This window comes from Grammomys surdaster, unplaced genomic scaffold (genome assembly GCF_004785775.1).
Source record: "Grammomys surdaster isolate TR1022 unplaced genomic scaffold, NIH_TR_1.0 126313, whole genome shotgun sequence".
Taxonomy (NCBI): domain Eukaryota; kingdom Metazoa; phylum Chordata; class Mammalia; order Rodentia; family Muridae; genus Grammomys; species Grammomys surdaster.
Genome location: NW_021621113.1, coordinates 5,488,819 through 5,508,000, shown reverse-complemented (window position 1 = coordinate 5,508,000; position 19,182 = coordinate 5,488,819). Strand labels below are relative to the sequence as shown.

Genomic DNA, 19,182 nt, shown 5'->3' with positions numbered 1-19,182 from the left:
AGGAGGAGGAGGAGGAGGAGGAGGAGGAGGAGGAGGAGGAGGAGGAGGAAGAGGAGGAGGAAGAGGAGGAGGAAGAGGAGGAGGAAGAGGAGGAAGAGGAGGAGAAATTCAGAGTTGTTCTCTGCCTCCACACTCGACCTTGGCACATGCATGCGCTCCTCTGCCAGCTCCTCCCCCAGGCCTTCCCACAAACAGGTAAATGTAAGAACTAGAATACAGACCAGTGACTGGCAGTGTAGTTGGAAGAGGGCTGGCTTGGCATGTGCAGAGAACCTTTAAGACCTAGCGTCACATAACTCTGGTGTGATGGCCCACCCCTGCAGTCCCAGCACTGAGCAGGTAAGAGGTGAGAGGAGCAAAAGTTTATGGTCATCCTCAGCCATTCAGCAAGTTCAAAGCCAGCCTGAGATACATGAGACTCTGCCTCTAATTAGCCAGTTAACATTGAAAAGCGTAGGAAGGGGGCTGGAGCTGAAGCCTGGTGGTGAAGCATTTACCTAGCAAGTGTGGGATCTTAGGTAGACTCCCCAGCACTGAAGAAAAAAGAAGGATTTAATAGAGGCCTAATTTGAAAGTATGCTGTGTATTTTTTTAAGGTGTTTGGTGGGAGGCTCATCTTTTTTTTTTTTTTCAAGATTTATCTTTTTTTTACTTTTAATTATGTGTAAGTCTGTGTACACATGAATGCAAGTGCCCACAGAAGCTCTGGTCTGGAGCCAGGGTTTCCAGGTTGTTGTGAGCCACCTGACATGGTTACTCTAAATTGAACTCAGGTCCTCTGAAGGTGAAGTACATACTCTTAACCACTGAGCCATCTCTCCAACCCATGTTGTGTGTTTTTGTTTGGTTGGTTGCTTGATTGGCTGGTTGGTTGGTCTCGTTTTTCGAGACAGAGTTTCTCTGTTTAGCCTTGGCTGTCCTGGAACTCACTGTGTTGACCAGGCTGGCCTCGAACTCAGAAATCTGCCTGTCTCAAGGCATGGGCCACCACCTCCCAGTCGTGTCATGTTATATATTTTTAATTTGAAATCACATAATCCAGCCTTCATAGCTACACTGTCTTTGGGCAAACCGCTTCTCTTCTTAGCCTTAGCTGCAAGATACAGATTATAACAAACTTCCTCCTATGGCATTTTTTTCTCCCATTCACCCTGAAAAGTTGAAATACCCAAAATTCCACTTCCTACTATTGCTGCAAGGGTTAAATGAAAACTGTCTGCTCGGGCCAGTGACGTGACTCAGCTGTTAAAGGCATCAGCCCCCAGTTCCTTCTGCAGAACCCACATGACGAAGAGAAATGGCATACTTACCCCGGCCTCCACTCTTCTTCCGTGGCTCACTTCCGTGGCAACCCCACCCGCATATGAACACGTAAATGTAATTTTAGAGGAAAGTGTTGAGCCTATGGTAGGTGCTCAATAAATAAACGAGTTTCCTCCCGTTCTGGGTCCCCATTGCCTCACATCGTGTCCTGGCTAGGGCAGCCATGGTGGCCGGACCCTCTGAGAATCCCCTCACAGTGCTCTCACTGCTGTTTCTCCAGATGAGAGAAGAACTGAGGCCAAATGTGGAGATCAAATATCCAGGGGGGCTCTGGGCTCTGCTTGCAGTCATAGCATTATGTTAACAGAATTACTGATTGAAGAATGGAGACCTTTGTTAAGGGCTGAGTGGCAGGGCTAGGAACAGAATTAGCAATTTTCCTTTTTGCTGGGGACCCTACCTTGATTCAGGTATGACTGTGTATATGAAAGTGTGTGCATAAAGTTGTGTGAGTGTGCGTGTGTATATATGTCTGTATGTGTGTGTGCGTTCTTTTGTTTTGTTTTGTTTTGTTTTTCGAGACAGGGTTTCTCCGTGTAGCTGGCTATCCTGGAACTCACTCTGTAGACCAGGCTAGCCTCGAACTCTCGAACTCAGAAATCCTCCTGCCTCTGCCTCCCAAGTGCTAGGATTAAAGACGTGCGCCACCACCGCCTGGCTCTTTTTTTTTTTTTTTTTTTTTTTTTTTTTTAAAGACTTACTATTTATTTTATGCATGTGAGTACACTGTCGCTGTCTTCAGACACACCAGAAGAGGGCATCAGATCCCATTACAGATGGTTGCAAGCCACCATGTGGCTGCTGAGAATTGAACTCAGGACCTTTGGAAGAACAGTCAGTGCTCTTAACCACTGAGTCATCACTTCAGCGTGTGTGTATGTGTGTGTGTGTATTCTGTATGTGTATCTGTGTATATGTTGTATGTATGTCTGTATGTTTGTGTCTTTATGTGTGTGTCTGTGTATCTCTGTGTGTATGAATGTGTACTATGTGTATACTGTATGTGTGTGTATGTGTGTGTTTGTATGTGTGTGTATATGTGTTTGTATGTGTGTGTGTGTGTGTGTGTGTATGTGTGTTGTGTGACCACAAGTCAGCTGTTCTGAGTGGTGTTCCTCAGGTTCAGTCTGCTTTGTCTTTTGAGACAGGGTCTCTCACTGAGTAGGTAGGCTAACTTGAGCCCCATCAATACACCCGTCTCACCTCCATCACCCAACACGAGGATTATAGGTTTGGGCCTGTGACTGGCTTTTTTACATAAAGATCAAACTCAGGTTGTCATGCATGCAAGATGGATGCTTGGCTCGATTGAGCCCCTGATCCCCCCCCTTTTTTTCTATTTATTTTATTTATGTATTTATGTATTCACTGGGACAAGGACTCTCTCTATATCTCAAACTGGTCTCAAACTCACAGCAATCCCCCTGCCTCAGCCTCCAAAGTATTGGGATTTCAGATGTGGCCCATCATGTCTGGCCACATTTCCTTTCTTCATATGCCAAATGATGAGGAGTAAACCCTTTCCAGGAGGGTGGGCGGAGGTGGCGCACGCTTTAGGCACTCCCTTCAGGGAGGCAGAGGCAGGTGGATCTCTGAGTTCGAGGCCAACCTGGTCTACAGAGCAAGTTCTGGGACAGTGAGGATTACACAGAGAAAACTAAAAAACTGAACCAACAAATAAAATAAATAAATAAATAAATAAATAAATAGCCTTTCTGTGGCCAGATGTCTTGGTACAAGCCTATAATCCCAGGATTTAGGTAGGAGGATCAAGAATTCAAGTCCCAGCCTGATCTACATAGCAAGTTGGAGGCCAGCCTGGATTGCACAAGATAGTATCTCAATAAAATAAAAGTATAAATATAAATAAATAAGATCAAAATCTTCCTTCAGGGTATTGTTACCAAATCTACAGGCTCTTTCCCCACACAATACCATTCAAAAATTACCAGACTGTTCTTGGAGCAGAAAGGAAGTTTATGCAATGGTCAGATCTATCTCTCCCAGCAGGCTTAGGGCCTGGGTTTTTACTAGGGCTGAGATACTGTGGAGGGCGTGCATCTGGGGTCATCAAACTCTTCCAGGAAGGAGATTTCCAGGAACCCTAGTGTCCTTTCTCCTCTTCCTCTTCTCTGTTTTGGGCATGGTCCAGCTCTGTCATGGCAACTGACAGACTTTTGTCATCACAAAGATTCCGAGGTTGTCTAGAGTGCCAACATGGCATCCAGGCCAGCTGTCTGATCTCCCTGGTCATCAGGATTTCAATCTTTTTGCAAGTGAGCACTATCAGATCAGCAGGACAAGAAGCTGCCAGCACTTTGAAAGTTCAGACTGTCAATAGCAGTTACCAGTGGCTAAAGGAGCTGGCTCCCTTCCCAGTGTCCTCGCAGTGTTCCTCCTGCTAAGTGGCAACTCCACCCTGCACTGCACCAACTGTATTTTTGGGAAGAAGCCTCCAAGAAGGTGGGAGGAAAAGCATAGTCACTGGAGTCAGGAGAACAGGACTCTGGTCTCAGCGGTGTCACCCACCACCCTGAGAGAAGCTCTCCTTAATTCAGAGCCCCAGGGTTTTTCTCTGGAAACTGGGGTTCCCTGCCCAGCCTCAACACAGGGTTGTGAAAGGGAAGTGAGATCACAGGAGGTGGAAAACAAAATGCTTGGAAAAGGGTAACACATTTGGTAAATTGAAATTGGCTTTACGAACTGGAAAGGGCTTTGCACGAGTGACTGGTATATTTCCCGGCCCAGCCAGCTCAAGTGTTCTGCAAAGCTGTGGAAGGTCCAGCTCCCCTAGAGCTAAATATCCACCCCCACACAAATACACATGGAAGTGTCTCCCACCCTCATCTCCATTCTAAGTGGCTGCTCAGAGCAGCTGTGCTGGGGGCTAGCCTCTGGTCTAGGAAACTGATTCCACTCTCAGTGTAGACTCCCTGGAGCCCATCCAGCTGTGCTCCTAGACTCTAGCTCAGCTCTCATCCCATCCTGAGCCCAAACCTCCACCCACTGAGGGGTCCTGTATGGAAAAGGAGGGGGTCAATGGCCTTCAGTAAGACTTGTCTGCAGGCCAAGAGAGGGGACGTCTCTGATTCCCATAAAAGGACCAACAGATGGGGAGGGAGTGGGAGGAGTAGAGGGAAAGGAAACTGTGAGAGAGAAAGAGAGAGAGAGAGAGATACATACATACATACATACATACATACATGATATATAGATACATAAATATATGTATATAGATACATACATACACACACTAAAATACATAGATATATAGATAGATGGTAGATACATAGATACATAGATACTTAGATACTTAGATAGATACACATATAGATACACACACAGATACATAGATAAATACTTAGATAGATAGATACATAAATACATACATAGATACATAGATAAATAGATACTTTAATTTTTTTTTCTTTGGTTTTTTGAGACAGGGTTTCTCTGTGTAGTCCTGGCTGTCCTGGAACTCACTCTGTAGACCAGGCTGGCCTCGAACTCAGAAATCCGCCTGCCTCTGCCTCCCAAGTGCTGGGATTAAAGGCGTGCACCACCACTGCCCGGGTGATAGATACTTTTTAAAAAAAAAGATTAAACAGATGCCATGCCAGAGGCTCATCGCATCTCAACAATCAGGAGGAAAACTTGCCCATGGGGCACATTTGGTCAGCACTGCCAGGGACGATGAATCCCTTGCCCAAACCTTCACTGACTGGATGGAATGACCCAAGGTGATAGGGTGAGGACAGAGGTGGCCTGTGGCTCACTGTCCACCCCAAACAAGTACAGTTTTGATGATACTATCTTTTCATCTACTTAGTACATATCTGGGAGGTGTTGGAGGTCTCATGTAGTCCAGGTTGGCCTTCAACCTGCTATGTAGCTAAGGCTAACCTCGAGCTCCTAATCTTACTGCCTCTGCCTCCTGAGTGCTGGGATCACAGGCGTGCCCACCATTCCCAACTCCATGCACACTCCTGTGCACGTTTTATGCCAGACCCTGCTAACTAGAAGAAACGACAAACAAACCAAACAAACAATTGCTCCTCTCTAGGACGCCTGCAGTAAAATCTATGGTGTCAGTCAGCGTTGACGGCGGCACGCCTGTTCAGACTGTTTTATGCTCAGCAAAGCACATCCTCTACCTTCTTAGTTCATCTTTCTAGAAACCCACAGGGCCAGAATTTTAAACCACAAAGGAGAAAAGCAAGACTACTCAATTGCCCAAGGCTGCAGATTATAAGCAAAACCGAAGGCACAGAAGGCCAGTCATCTTCTCTCTCTGGCTGGCTACGCAGAGGAAGGGATTCCCTCTTCTCTGGCGGTCACCACGCCCCACCCCAGCATACTCTTGGTCACTGATCATTGGACGCACAGCCTGGTGTTCTGTCAGTAGCAAATGAGAGTGCTGTGGGCCCTTCATCCCTCAGTATCCCACAAATCCTCGGCCAGCAGCTCTGATTTGTCAGCCTCGCCTCCAAGACTTCCTGCCAGGGAGAGAGAGCCAGTACTGGCCTCTGTCCCCAATACCTGAGATTTACCATGGCAACCGTTTGTGGACCTAGTCCTTTGTACCAGCCACCCAGTTATCATCACCATCCTCTAGGGAAATGCAGAAGAGGGTGAGGTCCTAGGTACCCAGCTCCATCCCAGATACTTTAGCTCACCTTCTGGGGAAAGCCTGCTGGGGAGATGACATGGGTTATACACAGAGAGGGTGTATAACTTTGCTAAAGTCACACAGCGAGTAAAGCAAATGGAGTTCTGCTCACAAAACTCTAAGCAGCTGCCTCCCATCCTCACTATGGCCTCCCAGGGGTTAAGGCTGTGATAGCTGCAGCTCACTCTCAGAAAAGAGGGGTTCCCTGGAGGGTCCAAGCACCTGATGACAGGCCAGAAATGCCTACCACTCAGAAGGCTGAGAGAGGATTAAGAACTGAGACTTAGGGGATGACAAGATGGTGCAGGAATTAAGAGCACTGGCTGCTCTTGGGGAGCACCCAGGTTCTGTTCCCAGCACTCACACGGTGGCTCACAGTCATCTCGAACTCCAGTTCCAGGCATCTGACCCCCTCTTCTGAATTCCAAGGCACCAGGCATGCACACAGTGAGCGTTCATACTCACAAAGTACCCACACTCCTAAAATAATCCAAGGCTTGTCTGTGCTACACAGTAAGTTCAAAGCCAGCCTCGGCAATTTGTAAGACCTTGATGTAAAATAAAAGTCAGTGTTGGTGAGATAGCTCAGTGGGTAGAGGCATCTGCTGCTAAGCCAGAGAACTGAAATCAGTCCCCAGGACCCACATGAGAGAAAGAGAGAACAGACTCCCACAAGCTGCCCTCTGACCCACACATGTGTACGGCGACACACACATATACACACAATAAGCAAATAAAAAGTAAAAAAAGGGCTAGTGGCCAAGCATGTGTACAAACATGGTACTGAGTTTGGCCTGTCGCACAGCAAAAGAAAGGTCCTTTTGAACATGAAGCTTGTCCTGAGAAAGATGCCAGAGTGGTTCCTTAAAAATCCAGCCACCCATCAACCTTAGTATGACCTGGGGGCATGACTTTGCCCCCCCCCCCCCCGAGGATATCTGTGTAGGATTCTCCCTTCCCAGCCAGGACTGGGACCCTTCTTACCTATAGGAGCTCAGCCGTAGGCTCTGCGTGTCTCTCTAGGTCCAAGCCTCTCTGTTGTAGCCTGGCAATTGCAGAAGTGAGGAAACAGAGCATATCACTGCCAAGTCACCCCTGGGAGGAAACGCAGTGACCCGGGGCCCCTCCAACGGATGCCACAGGAACCTCCACACTAACTGAGCCAGCCAGACTTGAGTACTGCAGAGGTTTCCTGCAGAGCGAGCAAGGGACAGAGTAGGTGTGGGCAGCCAGGGTGTGTGGGCCAGGGTGTGTGGGAAGGACCGGGGGGGGGGGGCACACAGAGACAGAGACACAGAGACACAGAGAGAACCAAAACAAGCAGCTAGCGGTTAGCAGAAGGAGAGGGAAAAGGAGTTGGAAAGGAGGGGAGAAGACGAGGGTGGGTAGAGGGAGGGAGAGTGACTGATGTAAACAGGAGCGCATGAGAGGAATGAGAGGATACAGAGAGAAGACTCAGAGAGGGACAAGGAAAAGGACGAACAACAGACAGACAGCAGCCTGCGCCCGAGAGCAGCCTGTGCCCGAGAGCATACATGAATGAATATACTAGTGCATACACCTCTGTAGGGAAGAGAAGGAGAGTGGGAGAAGCCACTAGATGAGGAAAAGGATGAGGAGAGAGAGAGCTGGAAGTATAGCTGTGGTCATTAAGACTGGGCAGGGAATCCCTGGTGACCAAGAATTGAGCCTAAGAAACCCATGGGAGCCCAGAGCTACAGGGCTGGAGGAAGGAGGATATTTCTCCAGCTACAGCCCAGCTGCAAGTGAGTGCCCAGGAGAAAGAGAGGGTGAAGAGGAATGGGCAGCTGGGGTCGAAGGGAAGTGAGTTTTGTGTGTGAGCACAAGTCAGGTGAGGACTACCATGTACACAAATGAGGGGTGAGCCTGAGCCCCCTCGCTTTGGTTCCCTTCTGCTTAGCACTCATGAGTTCAGCCAGGTCCCATGATAGACACTGCCTATGGATACCAGCCCCTCAGGTATCAACTGACCCAACACCCCCACCTACACAAGCCCAGGAAAGAGGAGTCTGTCTTATGGTAAGACACAGCAAACCAGAGCCAAGAGGGCAAGGCTTCTGACTCTCCACTCAGTGTCCAGCTTCAGTTCCTGAGTAGGTAGGCTAGCCCCTTGCTGCTGGTCAGACCCCACCAATGTTCCTTATCAACACTAAAATGGCTCCTTACAGGCCAAAGCATCATTAACATGTGTTTCCATCCCAAAGAACTAAAACAGCTGGGTATGTGGCTCACATGTGTAATCTCGGGCCTTAGAAGGTAGAGATCAGGAAGGAGTTCAAAGTCATTCTTGGCTACACACTGAGTTCAAAGCTAGCCTGGACTGCACACTGAGTTCAAAGCAAGCCTGGGCTACATGAAATGCTGAAGAAGAAGAAGGAGGAGGAGGAGGAGGAGGAGGAGGAGGAGGAGGAGGAGGAGGAGGAGGAGGAGGAGGAGGAGGAGGAGGAGGAAAGAAGAAAAGAAGGAAAAAAGAGGAGGAGGAAGAGGAGGAGGAAGAAGAAGAAGAAGAGGAGGGAGATAGGGAGCTCATTTGGTAAGTGCGTTTATGACTTACCTGAGTTCAATCAGGCGGGGTGGGGGCGAGTCAGAGATGATAGGACATGCCTATAATCCTAGCAATTGAGAAGCAGAGAGTGGAAGATCTCTAGGGCTTGCTGGGCAGCCAGTCTAGCCAAATCACAAACTTCAGGTTCAGTGAGAGATGCTGTCTCAAAAACTAAAGTGACTGTATTTTGGCTCTATGGCTCAGAGGGTAAAAGTACTTGCTACCTAGCCTGATGACCTGATTTCAATCCCTAGGACATGCATGGGGGAAGAAGTAGTGAGGGTCTACTCTGACCTCCATACTTGCACTGTGGAACACAGAAATGCAGAGAGAGAGAGAAAGAGAGAGAGAGAGAGAGAGAGAGAGAGAGAGAGAGAGAGAGAGAGAGAGAGAGAGAGAAATACATATCGGGCATGGGAATCCATGCCTTTAATCCCAGCACGCAGGAGATAGAGGCAGTTGGATCTCTAAGGCCAGCCTGGTCTACAGAGTGAGTTCCAGAACAGCCAGGGCTACACAGAGAGACCCTGTCTTAACAACAACAACAACAAAGTGTTTGCATGTAACCCTGCACATCACACACACTTAGCATCATATATACTCACACACATGTACTCTCACACTGTAATGAGATCTGATGCCCTCCTTTGGTGTGTCTGAAGAAAGTGGCAGTGTATTCACATACATGAAATAAATAAAATCTTAAAAAAAAAAAAAATGCCGGGCGGTGGTGGCGCACACCTTTAATCCCAGCACTTGGGAGGCAGAGGCAGGCAGATTTCTGAGTTCGAGGCCAGCCTGGTCTACAGAGTGAGTTCCAGGACAGCCAGGGCTACACAGAGAAACCCTGTCTCGAAAATAAATAAATAAATAAATAAATATTGCAGCATTTAGGAGACAGAGGCAGGTGGAGCTTGCTATGTAGACCAGGCTGGCCTCAAACTCAGAGATCTGTCTTTGCCTCTTCCTGAGTGCTGGGATTAAAGGTGTGTACCACCATGTCTGGCTCACCAGACAGTGTCTTATATACCCTATGCACATAGCGAGCTCCAGGATATCCAGGACCACATAGACTCTGTCTCTAAAACAAATCAAAATTTGAAAACCAGATATGCTGGCTCACATCTGTAATCCCAGCATTTGGGAAGCTAAGGCAGGAGGATTACTGTGACTTTGAGACCAGAGTTGGCTAATATCAAGTTTCCAGACACCCTGGGCTACAATATGACTCCTTGGTGTGTGTGTGTGTGTGTGTGTGTGTGTGTGTGTGTGTATGTGTATGGCTGGAGAGATGACTCAGCAGTTAAGAGTGAGCCCTTGCAGAGGACCTAGGTTCAGTTCCCAACTCCAATTTCAGTTTCTGGGGAGCCACCACCCTCTTCTGGACTCTATGGATAACAGGCAGGTACATACATGCATACAAAACATTCACAAAATAAAAATAAATATAAAAGCAATGTATAAAATAATAAAATATTTTCTCCAAACATTTAAGACTGTGGGTATCTATGGGAATGTCACATATTGTAAGGAGGCATGGACCCACACCTGTGATTCTCAGGCAGTGGCTTTCTACCCTCCCTTGGACATCTGTCAGAATCTGCATACGTGCTTAGTAGGCACAACCAGAGGAGCAGGGGCAGCTGGTGGCATCTTACAGATAGAGGCTGTACATACAGCTATCAACAGCTGTCATTTGGGGACAGCAAATGAATGCCTCTGAATATTAATGGCACTCAAATGAGACACTCTGGACTGTATTTTCTTTCTTTTTCTAAAAATATTTTATTTGGGGCTGGAGAGATGGCTCAGTGGTTAAGAGCACTGACTGCTCTTCCAGAGGTCCTGAGTTCAAATCCCAGCAACCACATGGTGGCTCACAACCATCCGTAATGAGATTTGATGCCCTCTCCTGGTGTGTCTGAAGACAGCTACAGTGTACTCATAAGTAAAATAAATAAATCTTTAAAAAAAAAATTTATTTATGTGTCTGTTTGTCTGTTTGTATACGACATGCGTGTGGGTACCCGCCGAGGCCAGAAGACAGTGTTCGAACTCTTGGAACTGGAACATTGGCCATTGTGAGTTGCTCACTGTGGGTGTTGAAAAACCAACCTGAGGTCCTCTGAAAACTCAGCAAGTGCTCTTAACCACTGGGCTGTCTCTCTAGCCTGTGGACTATATTTTCTATATTTCTAATAGTTTATAAGTCTACATTGGTTTTAAAAAGAAATCTCTTGGGATGGAGCCAGCAAGATGGCTCAGCAGGTAGAGGTGCTTGCTGCCAAGACTAATGACCTGAGTTCAATCCCTAGGACATACAGAGTGGAAGGAGAGAACTGATTCCACATTGTCCCTGACATACATGCCATGACATCATGTACCCACACACATACACTAAATAAACAACATTTTCTAAATCTCTTGGGGGCACATAGCAAAGGCTAACAGATATTGAACCAATGAATGGGGGAGAGAGGAAGCAACTTAAGGAAGAAAAAAATTGGGAGCTGGAATCAGGATGCAGATATACCAAGGGGAGCTCAGTCTTTCATTAACTGTCCCAAAACCTTTGCTAGGGCCTGGCATGGTGGTGCAGGCCTCTACTCCCAAGAGACAGGTGAATTTCTTGAGTTCATGGCCAGCCTGATCTACAGAGAGAGTTTCAGAACAGTCAGGGATCTGCAGAGAAGCCCAGTCTTGAAATAAAATAAAATAAGCTGAAAAGTAGTAGATAAAGATACTTAGCATCCTTTTTTTGGCTTCCGTATGTATGTGCATGGGTTTGCATGTGAGCACACACGTGTGTATTATGACATGCACGCAGGCGAACACACATGTTCATATCCCAGGAGAATTTTCCAAGGAACTTTACGAGCTGACTGCTTAAATCCCAAATGAAAAAAACAAAGATCCGAGAATAGCCAACAACTTTCTGAAGAATGAACATACACAGACCGAGAGGTATGACAGGCATCTCCCCAGTGTATCAAATCTTAGTCCAAAGTTACGGCATCCAGATGAGAAAGAATTAACATAGGGTAGACAGAGGCCAAAGAAACCGAGTAGTTAACTCAGAAGCAGACCCAACCCAGGCTTGAGCTGAGGTGGTACCCAAGTGAGGACCTACTAAGCAAAGGGAACTGTGGCATGTGCAGGTGTTTCTCTCTCTCTCTCTCTCTCTCTCTCTCTCTCTCTCTCTCTCTCTCTCTCTCTCTCTCTCTCTGTGTGTGTGTGTGTGTGTAGATATTTGTGTGACCTTGTGCAGTGGGCTCATTTGCAGTAACTAGAGGCTCTTTTATGTAGCTAAGGGATACTCACTATATGTTTAAAGATGTGTGTATCATCCATCAAATCATCCACAGAGATTTCGTATCAGTTGGTGACAGTCTGTGTGTTGTATAGTGTTATGTGCAGGAAGTGGTCATAGGTTCTATCTGTGGAAGACAAGAGTCTGCTCTGTGTATGTGGATCTGTAGCATGGATATTATGTGGGTTTTTTTAAAAGATTTTTTTAAAAATTCACTTATTTTAAATCATATGTTTCGTGTATATGTTCTGTGTTCAGGTACAGCTGTGTCCGATCCCCTGAAGTTGGAGTTACAAATGGTTGTGAGCCACTAGATTAAGACTGAACTCAGGTCCTCTGCAAGAACAGCACAGGTTCTTCAGGGCTGAGCCATCTCTCCAGTCCAAGATTTTGTTTTGCTTTGTTTTTTTTAATTTTATGTCTTTAGGTATGTATGTGCTCTGTGTGTATGTGTGTCTGTGCACTTGAGTGCACAAACCCTCAAAGGCCAGAAAGGGCATCAGATCTCCCAGAACTGGAGCTGAAAGCACATGACATGGGTGTTGGAAACTGAACTCAGGTACTCACCCCACCCTCCTCAGGTCCTCTTCAAAACCAGTATTTGCTCCCAACCACTGAGCCATCCTTCTCTCGAATCCCAGTTTTGTTTTAGAGGGTTGTTTTTGTTTTTTTTTAAATAGGCCCTCACAGAGCTCAGGAGCTCCTAATTGCTATCCAGTTGAAGGTCACATTGATCTCCTGACCCTCCTGCCTCCCTTGACTACAGGCTTGGGCCCCCACACATGCTGTTTTGTGTGATGTGTGTGAAAGTTGTGTTTGTTCCTGTGTAAAGATCTGAGGACTGAGGTGTGTGCATGTGTGTGTGTGTTTAAGTTATACAAAGCTTAGCTCTAAAGACCCATGCAAAGCCCGAGTGGTTCTTCAGGTCAGCTAGACAAACAGCTACACCTGAATCCCACTCGGGTGATCCACTTCTTACCTGAGCAGTAGTGAAGACGCTGGTCCAAGAGGTGACTGAGCTGCCCAGGACGGACCGCTGAGAGCTTGTTTCTTTGAGAGCATGTTTCCTTGATTCCTCGGAGCTCAGGAAGCAGGGAGGAGTGAGGGAGGAGTAAGCAGGAATTAGGCCCAGACCCAAGTGTGTGATTCACTTCGTTCTGCCCTCCCATCAGTGCTGACAGTAGAGTGAACAATTAGGGGAAGCTTGCCTGAAGCCTCTGTTGAACAGTGTGGCACCTGAGGCCAGGAAGCTAACTCCTTGGGCAGAGCCCCAACCCCAAGGTTTCCCAAAATACTCACACCCAACCAGGACTCTACCCAGTTCAGCCAACACCTGAACATCTGAAGCCCCTCTGGGAGGAAGGGCTGGGTGTGGGGAAGCAGGAAATGAAAGAATCAGGCTCCTTGTCTGAGGGGGAGAAGGAAGATTCCAGCATTTTCCCTAGGAGCCCAAACTTCAACCAGACAGTCCCAAATCCAGTAAGACTGACTGAAAAGACTCAAAGCTGATTTCAGAAGCCACCTGTCTCGAGACACACTGAGGATCACAGATGGCCAAAGGCACTCCAAACAAGGAAGATTGATAACCTTTGTCTTTGGGGACACCTAGTCTATTGGGCAATAATGCTGCCTTCTGAAGCTGCCTCCACTCAGAGGGAGGCAGACAACCTCTGAGGAGCTTTGTCTAATGGAAGCCAAAGACCACAGCTCCGACAAGGACTTAGGACTTGGCTGGAGTTCCAGCTTCTACACTGTCCCTCTCCTCCCACCTCCTCACCAGAATGTTGACTAGACTACCAAAGCAGTGACTAGTTGCCTACAACAGTTTCAAGTTGCCTTTAAAGGCACAATGGCTACTTCACAAGAGGAAGTTAAGGCTTCACATCATTACTGACTCAAATACCAAGATCCTCACCCTACCTCACTGGCTCCCTCTTTACCTAGACCCAGTGAGGACTCATTAGCTGTTGGCTGCGCCATGGAAGGTATGGGGTGGTGACTTTGACTCACGCAACCACAGGAGGAGTGGAGTAGCTAGTCTTTTAGCAGTCCTCCAGTGAAGGAGTCTTCTGCTGCCGGGAGCCCCCTTTCCCACTCTGGGGAACAAGGGGCTGCAGAGGTACTGCCCTAGGTAGAAGTCAGACTTGGCTGTGAGACTTCAGTTCAGTCAATGTCCAAGACCCTCTCTCTAGCTGGATCACCACAGAGAAAGCTGTTCTAAGCAAGGTCATACACTGGGTGAGGGTCACTGCTGTTCTTCCAGGCCAGTCCATGGCCAAAATGTGGCAAGAAGGAAATGGACTATTCCTTCTAGAAAATATGATGTTCTCACTGAAACCCAAACCGCTGAAGGTGACAAGGAACTCCCGATTCTAGCTCCATCCCCATGCTCCAGGCAGAGTATTTCTGGATATGACCTTACCGCCAGCCATCTGGGGTGACTTCTCCTGACCTAAACATCTTCCCCTCATGTCCTCCTCAGCTATGCCAGTCACTGTTAACTGCTCCAGATTCCTCCTCTCATTGACAAATCTCTTTGTGATCTGGAGGTGCCCAGTCCACAGGAGCAAGGCTTACTCTGCCTGTTGTCCATTGCTGCCTTCTGCTCACTACAGGATGTCCTTGGGCCCATTTGCGGGACAAGTTCATCTGGGGAAACCGCTTCCTGGACCATTCACTTAGCAGTTGTAAGGTGTGGTGTCAACACAAGCTTCCTGCAACTGAGAAGACATACCCTCCTGGAACAGCAAAAGGGCAGCCATTCCCTGGTGTTCCGGAGGCTGTGAATACCAGACATAGGGGAACAAGCACTGTATTTTATCATGCAACTGAAGCTGTGTAACTCCCACAGAACACCACACTCTCCAGGAGGCACTCGCTGGCTGGCAAGGACAGAAGCAAGGGCCTTCAGAGTAGCGGGTCCATGTGTCTTCCTTAGCCTTTGCACCTCAGCTGTGAGGCATACAGGGAGGGAGTTACGTGTGTCCAGCTTTTCAGAGCTGGGCCCTGGAAGAGAATGGCTTTGCCTGCCCTTGGAGACACACCCAAGGAAGAGAGCATCAAAGGCTTGGGTATAAAAATTTATTATACGTAAAAGAATATTACCACTAATGAATGCAGACAAGCGAGGACACAATGGGACTGGCTGGAAGATGGCGAACTCTTTGGAAAGTGAACAGGTTTAAGTGGCTGGGAGCCTTGTGCCAAACACCACAGGGCGTTAGGGCAACAAGTGACTACCCTGTGAGTCCACAGTGCCTCTCCTATTGGAGCAAGGGCCTCAAGGATGGCTTCCCAAGGTGGCCTGAGCTGATCTGGAGTCAGGGCAACATCACTGTAAGCAAGACAGTTAACTGGAAGATTTCCTCAAACTGTACATGACCCTTGAGCCACCACAATTCAAATATAAAACATTAAGTTACAGGCTGTGGGAAAAGAAGGCGGCACGAGTCAGTAGCTTCTTCCAATCCTGGTGGTTCTGTGGGTAAGGATGGGGGAAGGTTAGACCAAGCCCCTCCTCTCAATGTACAAAGAATTACTCTCATTGATATTAAATTGTATCGAAAACAAAATAGACTAAAAAGCAATTGCTACTCTATGTTGGGGTGGAGAAAGAATGAGTCCTTAAAGCAGGAGGAGGCAGTGGGGAGGCTCTGGCCAGGGAGGCCCGGCCGTGGTCCTGCTGCTCACTCCCGCTGCTCCATCTTGACTTTCGGCGGCCGCAGGAAGGTCCGATTCTTCTTCTCCTTCTTCCCCTTTGTATTTGCCTGGAAATTTCGCCAACTGTCCACTCGACCATCCCGACTTTCCTGAAAGAAAGGTCATTAATAGTCATTAAAGGTCAAGGTAAGTTCATTAATGAGCAAAGGGGCTGAGCCTGTCCTGCCACCTACATCCTCCCATAGCCCAACCCTGATGAGCCCTCTGGAACAGTCCAAGAGCAGAGAGAGCTGAGCCAAGTCTTCTCCCTCCTCTAAGGACCCAGTGAAGTTTCCCAGCACCCTCTCAAAGCAGCTTGAAGAGGATGAGCTGGGTGAAGACATCACAAGGCCGTTTGCTGTGGATCTCTGGGCAGCCATTCCGTACGTTGTTCCCCGTGCTGAGCTACATTCCCAGAGCTAGCTTACTACTTCTTTTGTTCAATGTTGTGTTTTGTTTTGTTTTTTTTTTTTTTGATACAGGGTTTCTCTGTGTAGCCCTGGCTGTCCTGGAACTCACTCTGTAGACCAGGCTGGCCTCGAACTCTGGAACTCAGAGATCCGCCTACCTCTGCCTCCCAAGTGCTGGGATTAAAGGCGTGCGCCACCACTGCCCGGCTTTGTTCAGTGTTTTTAAGACAGCATTTCACTATGTATCCGTAACTGGCCTGGAGCATACTAAATAGACCAAGCTGGCCTTGAACTCCCTGAGATTTGCCTCCCCCGCCTCCCGACTGCTGGGACAAAATGTGTGCCCCATCATGCCTGGTGCCTAGCTTGTTTCTTCTAACCTTTACGAAAAGCTGCCTACAGTGTGCATTGGACAGGACTGTACAGTGATGCGGGGTTGATTAGTCTTGAACTACAGAGCCAGCTGGGAGCACGGCCATTCTTTCTTCACTTTGTTCCTGCTGCCCTTCTGACATCTCCGATGGGATGTCCCCAAACCAGCTACTCTCTGGCCATAAAGATCTCTACCTCATTATCAGATGGGCTACTCACTTTCCGTTTCCATAAAGCCGGACAGAAACAGAGCCAAAAATTACAGTTAGCCAAGCTCTACCCTAAATTCTAACTCCTATAAAGGACCAAATAAAATCCACGACTCAGCCGGACACTTGAAGAGCAATGAATCCAGTTCAAAAGCTACAAGGTGAGCTAGTGTGGTGGCTTGTACCTATAGTCCCAGCACTGGAGTGGCTGAGGGAAGAGGATCATCATGGGTTCAAGGACAGTCTAAGCTACATAGACTTGGGCTATGAGACTGTCTTAAAAACAAAAAACAAAATGTCAGAAGTCTCTCTGCAAAATGGATAATTGGGTCACAAGAACCTACTTCCAGTGGTTTTTTTATGTAGTCTAACTATGTAGCCCTTCATCCCAGTATTTGGGAGGTTAAAGAAGGAGGATCAGGAATTCAATGTTTGAGCCTGACTGGCCTATAGGAAACTCAGCTCAACCCTCACCTCCTGCCTGTTTTCACAAATTGTCCTCAAAGCTAAGTGGGGTGCTTCGTGTTACCCTGATGTCACTTGCGTTGGGCCCATTTGGTGGCTGCATCTGCCAGTGCCTGTGTCAGGGAAAGCTACGAAGGAGAAGCAGCCCCAACTGCTTCTCCAGGGCCCGTTCTCACCCATACACCCCACTTTCCTGTCTGCCCCAGGCAGTTCTGGAGCCCCCAGAATGACCCACCTCAGCCCCTCGCCTCAGACACTCACCTCAAAGTTTTTCTGCCATTCTCTCTCTCGCTTGGCTTTTTCCTGGGCTTCAATCTCCTCTTCTCTCTGTCGCTTCCTGGGAGGAAAGCAGAGCAGTCTTTACTCAGTGCTCACAGGAGCTGAGGCACAGCTGCACAGGAGCACAGAGCCCCAGCCAGGGGAGGCCTCATCCTAAAACATGCAGATGACAAAACCCAACCTAAAATGACATTTCACACAAAGTCAACTAGCAAAATCTAATTACTCCAGTCAACAACAGAAAGTGCAGAAGCAAAACTGACCCAGTGTTTCCTTTTGCTTTTTCTTTTTTTTTTTTTTGGTTTGGTTTTCCGAGACAGGGTTTCTCTGTGTAGCCCTGGCTGTCCTGGAACTCACTCTGTAGACCAGGCTGGCCTCGAACTCAGAAATCCACCTGCCTCTGCCTCCCAAGTGCTGGGATTACAGGTGTGCACCACCACCGCCCGGCTGTTTGTTTGTATCTCTGTGTAATAGTCATGGCTGCCCTGGACCAGGGTAGCCTCAAACTCATAAAATCTGCCTGCCTCTGCCAGGAGTAAAGGCATATACCACCAGGCCTGGCTTCCTTTTGTTTTGGTTTTTGTGTTTTTGTTTTTTTCTGAAACAGTGTCTTAAGTAATTTAAGCTGGCCTCAGACTTGCTATTTAGCCAAAAATAGTCTTGATCTACCTTTTTATTTTTTTTCCTTTACCTCCCAAGTGCTGGGATCACAGGCGTGTTCCACCATACCTGGCAACCTCCACACTTCTGACAATCAAAGGAAGTCACACTTGAGCCAGGTAACATATTAAGGTTATTCCATTACAATCCCACCTATTCACCACAGCTGCAGCTACATGGCCTCAAGAGCCTCAAAATCTCTATTGCATTCCAAAGAGGAAAAAAACACACTGCACTCCTCGATAGAAATAAACTCCCTATGGACATGTGTAGTCAGTATTTTCCAAAAGTCTACAATGTCTGACTAGCTCAGACAGTCTGGTCTCATGCATGCTAGGCAAGAGCTGACCACTGGGCTGTATCTCTGCCTCTCCAGTTTATTCTTGTAAATGCCCTGCTACCAGATTCATCAGAAAATCCGCAGAGACCCGAGTGAGCTCATCTGAGCATTTAAATGGGACTAGGATGAAGACGGAGATGTGCACCTCTCATGCATTTCTTTGGCTTCTCTCTCTTTCCTTTTAATCTCCAGCTCAGCAAACAGCTTCATGGTCTGTTTGTAGACAGCCTGTTTGAACTGTAAGAAAATTAAGGACAAAGACAATAAAAGTAAACACTTCACATCAACACTGGCATCAAACAATTATATTTAGAGCCCTACAGATTACAACTGGGCAATGAACTGTCTGCAGGGAGAAGCAATCACCAATAGTTTCCTCAGAGAGAAAAGACGCCTGCCTAGACCTTTCCTCTCCAGCCTGCAGATGTCCTGTAAGGACACATGTGCACTTACGCCACCACTTGGGATTTTAAAGGTTGCTCTTCTCCAGAATTCCAAGACTAACTTCTACTCTTCCTTTTTATAACACTTCGTAACTTTGACTTAGTAAACGGAACAAAGCTGAGTCCTGCATGTAAATGGAAATGGATGGGGCACACACACACATGTAAATGGATGGGGCACACACACATGGAAATGGATGGGGCACACACACACATGGAATTGGATGGGGCACACACACACACATGTAAATGGATGGGGCACACACACATGGAAATGGATGGGGCACACACACACATGGAATTGGATGGGGCACACACACACACGGAAATGGATGGGGCACACACACACACATGTAAATGGATGGGGCACACACATACATGGAAATGGATGGGGCACACACACACACACATGGAAATGGATGGGGCACACACACACA

The 19,182-nt window shown here is 47.6% G+C and overlaps 2 protein-coding genes across 2 annotated transcripts in view; both read right to left on the bottom strand.

Moving 5' to 3' along the window:
• The window catches only part of Ptafr (platelet activating factor receptor), a 20,880-nt gene extending 13,844 nt beyond the window's left edge, over positions 1 to 7,036 (bottom strand). The window contains exon 1 of the mRNA XM_028759767.1: positions 6,977 to 7,036. The gene's annotated coding sequence lies outside the window, so the exon portion shown is untranslated. The remainder of the gene's footprint in view (positions 1 to 6,976) is intronic.
• An 8,217-nt stretch (positions 7,037 to 15,253) lies between these two features.
• The window catches only part of Dnajc8 (DnaJ heat shock protein family (Hsp40) member C8), an 18,460-nt gene continuing 14,531 nt past the window's right edge, over positions 15,254 to 19,182 (bottom strand). Inside the window, exons 7-9 of the mRNA XM_028759739.1 lie at positions 18,448 to 18,539; positions 17,285 to 17,360; positions 15,254 to 15,677 (exon numbers count right to left, since the gene is read on the bottom strand). Of these exons, the coding sequence (XP_028615572.1) occupies positions 15,555 to 15,677; positions 17,285 to 17,360; positions 18,448 to 18,539 (291 nt within the window). The 3' untranslated portion in view covers positions 15,254 to 15,554. The remainder of the gene's footprint in view (positions 15,678 to 17,284; positions 17,361 to 18,447; positions 18,540 to 19,182) is intronic.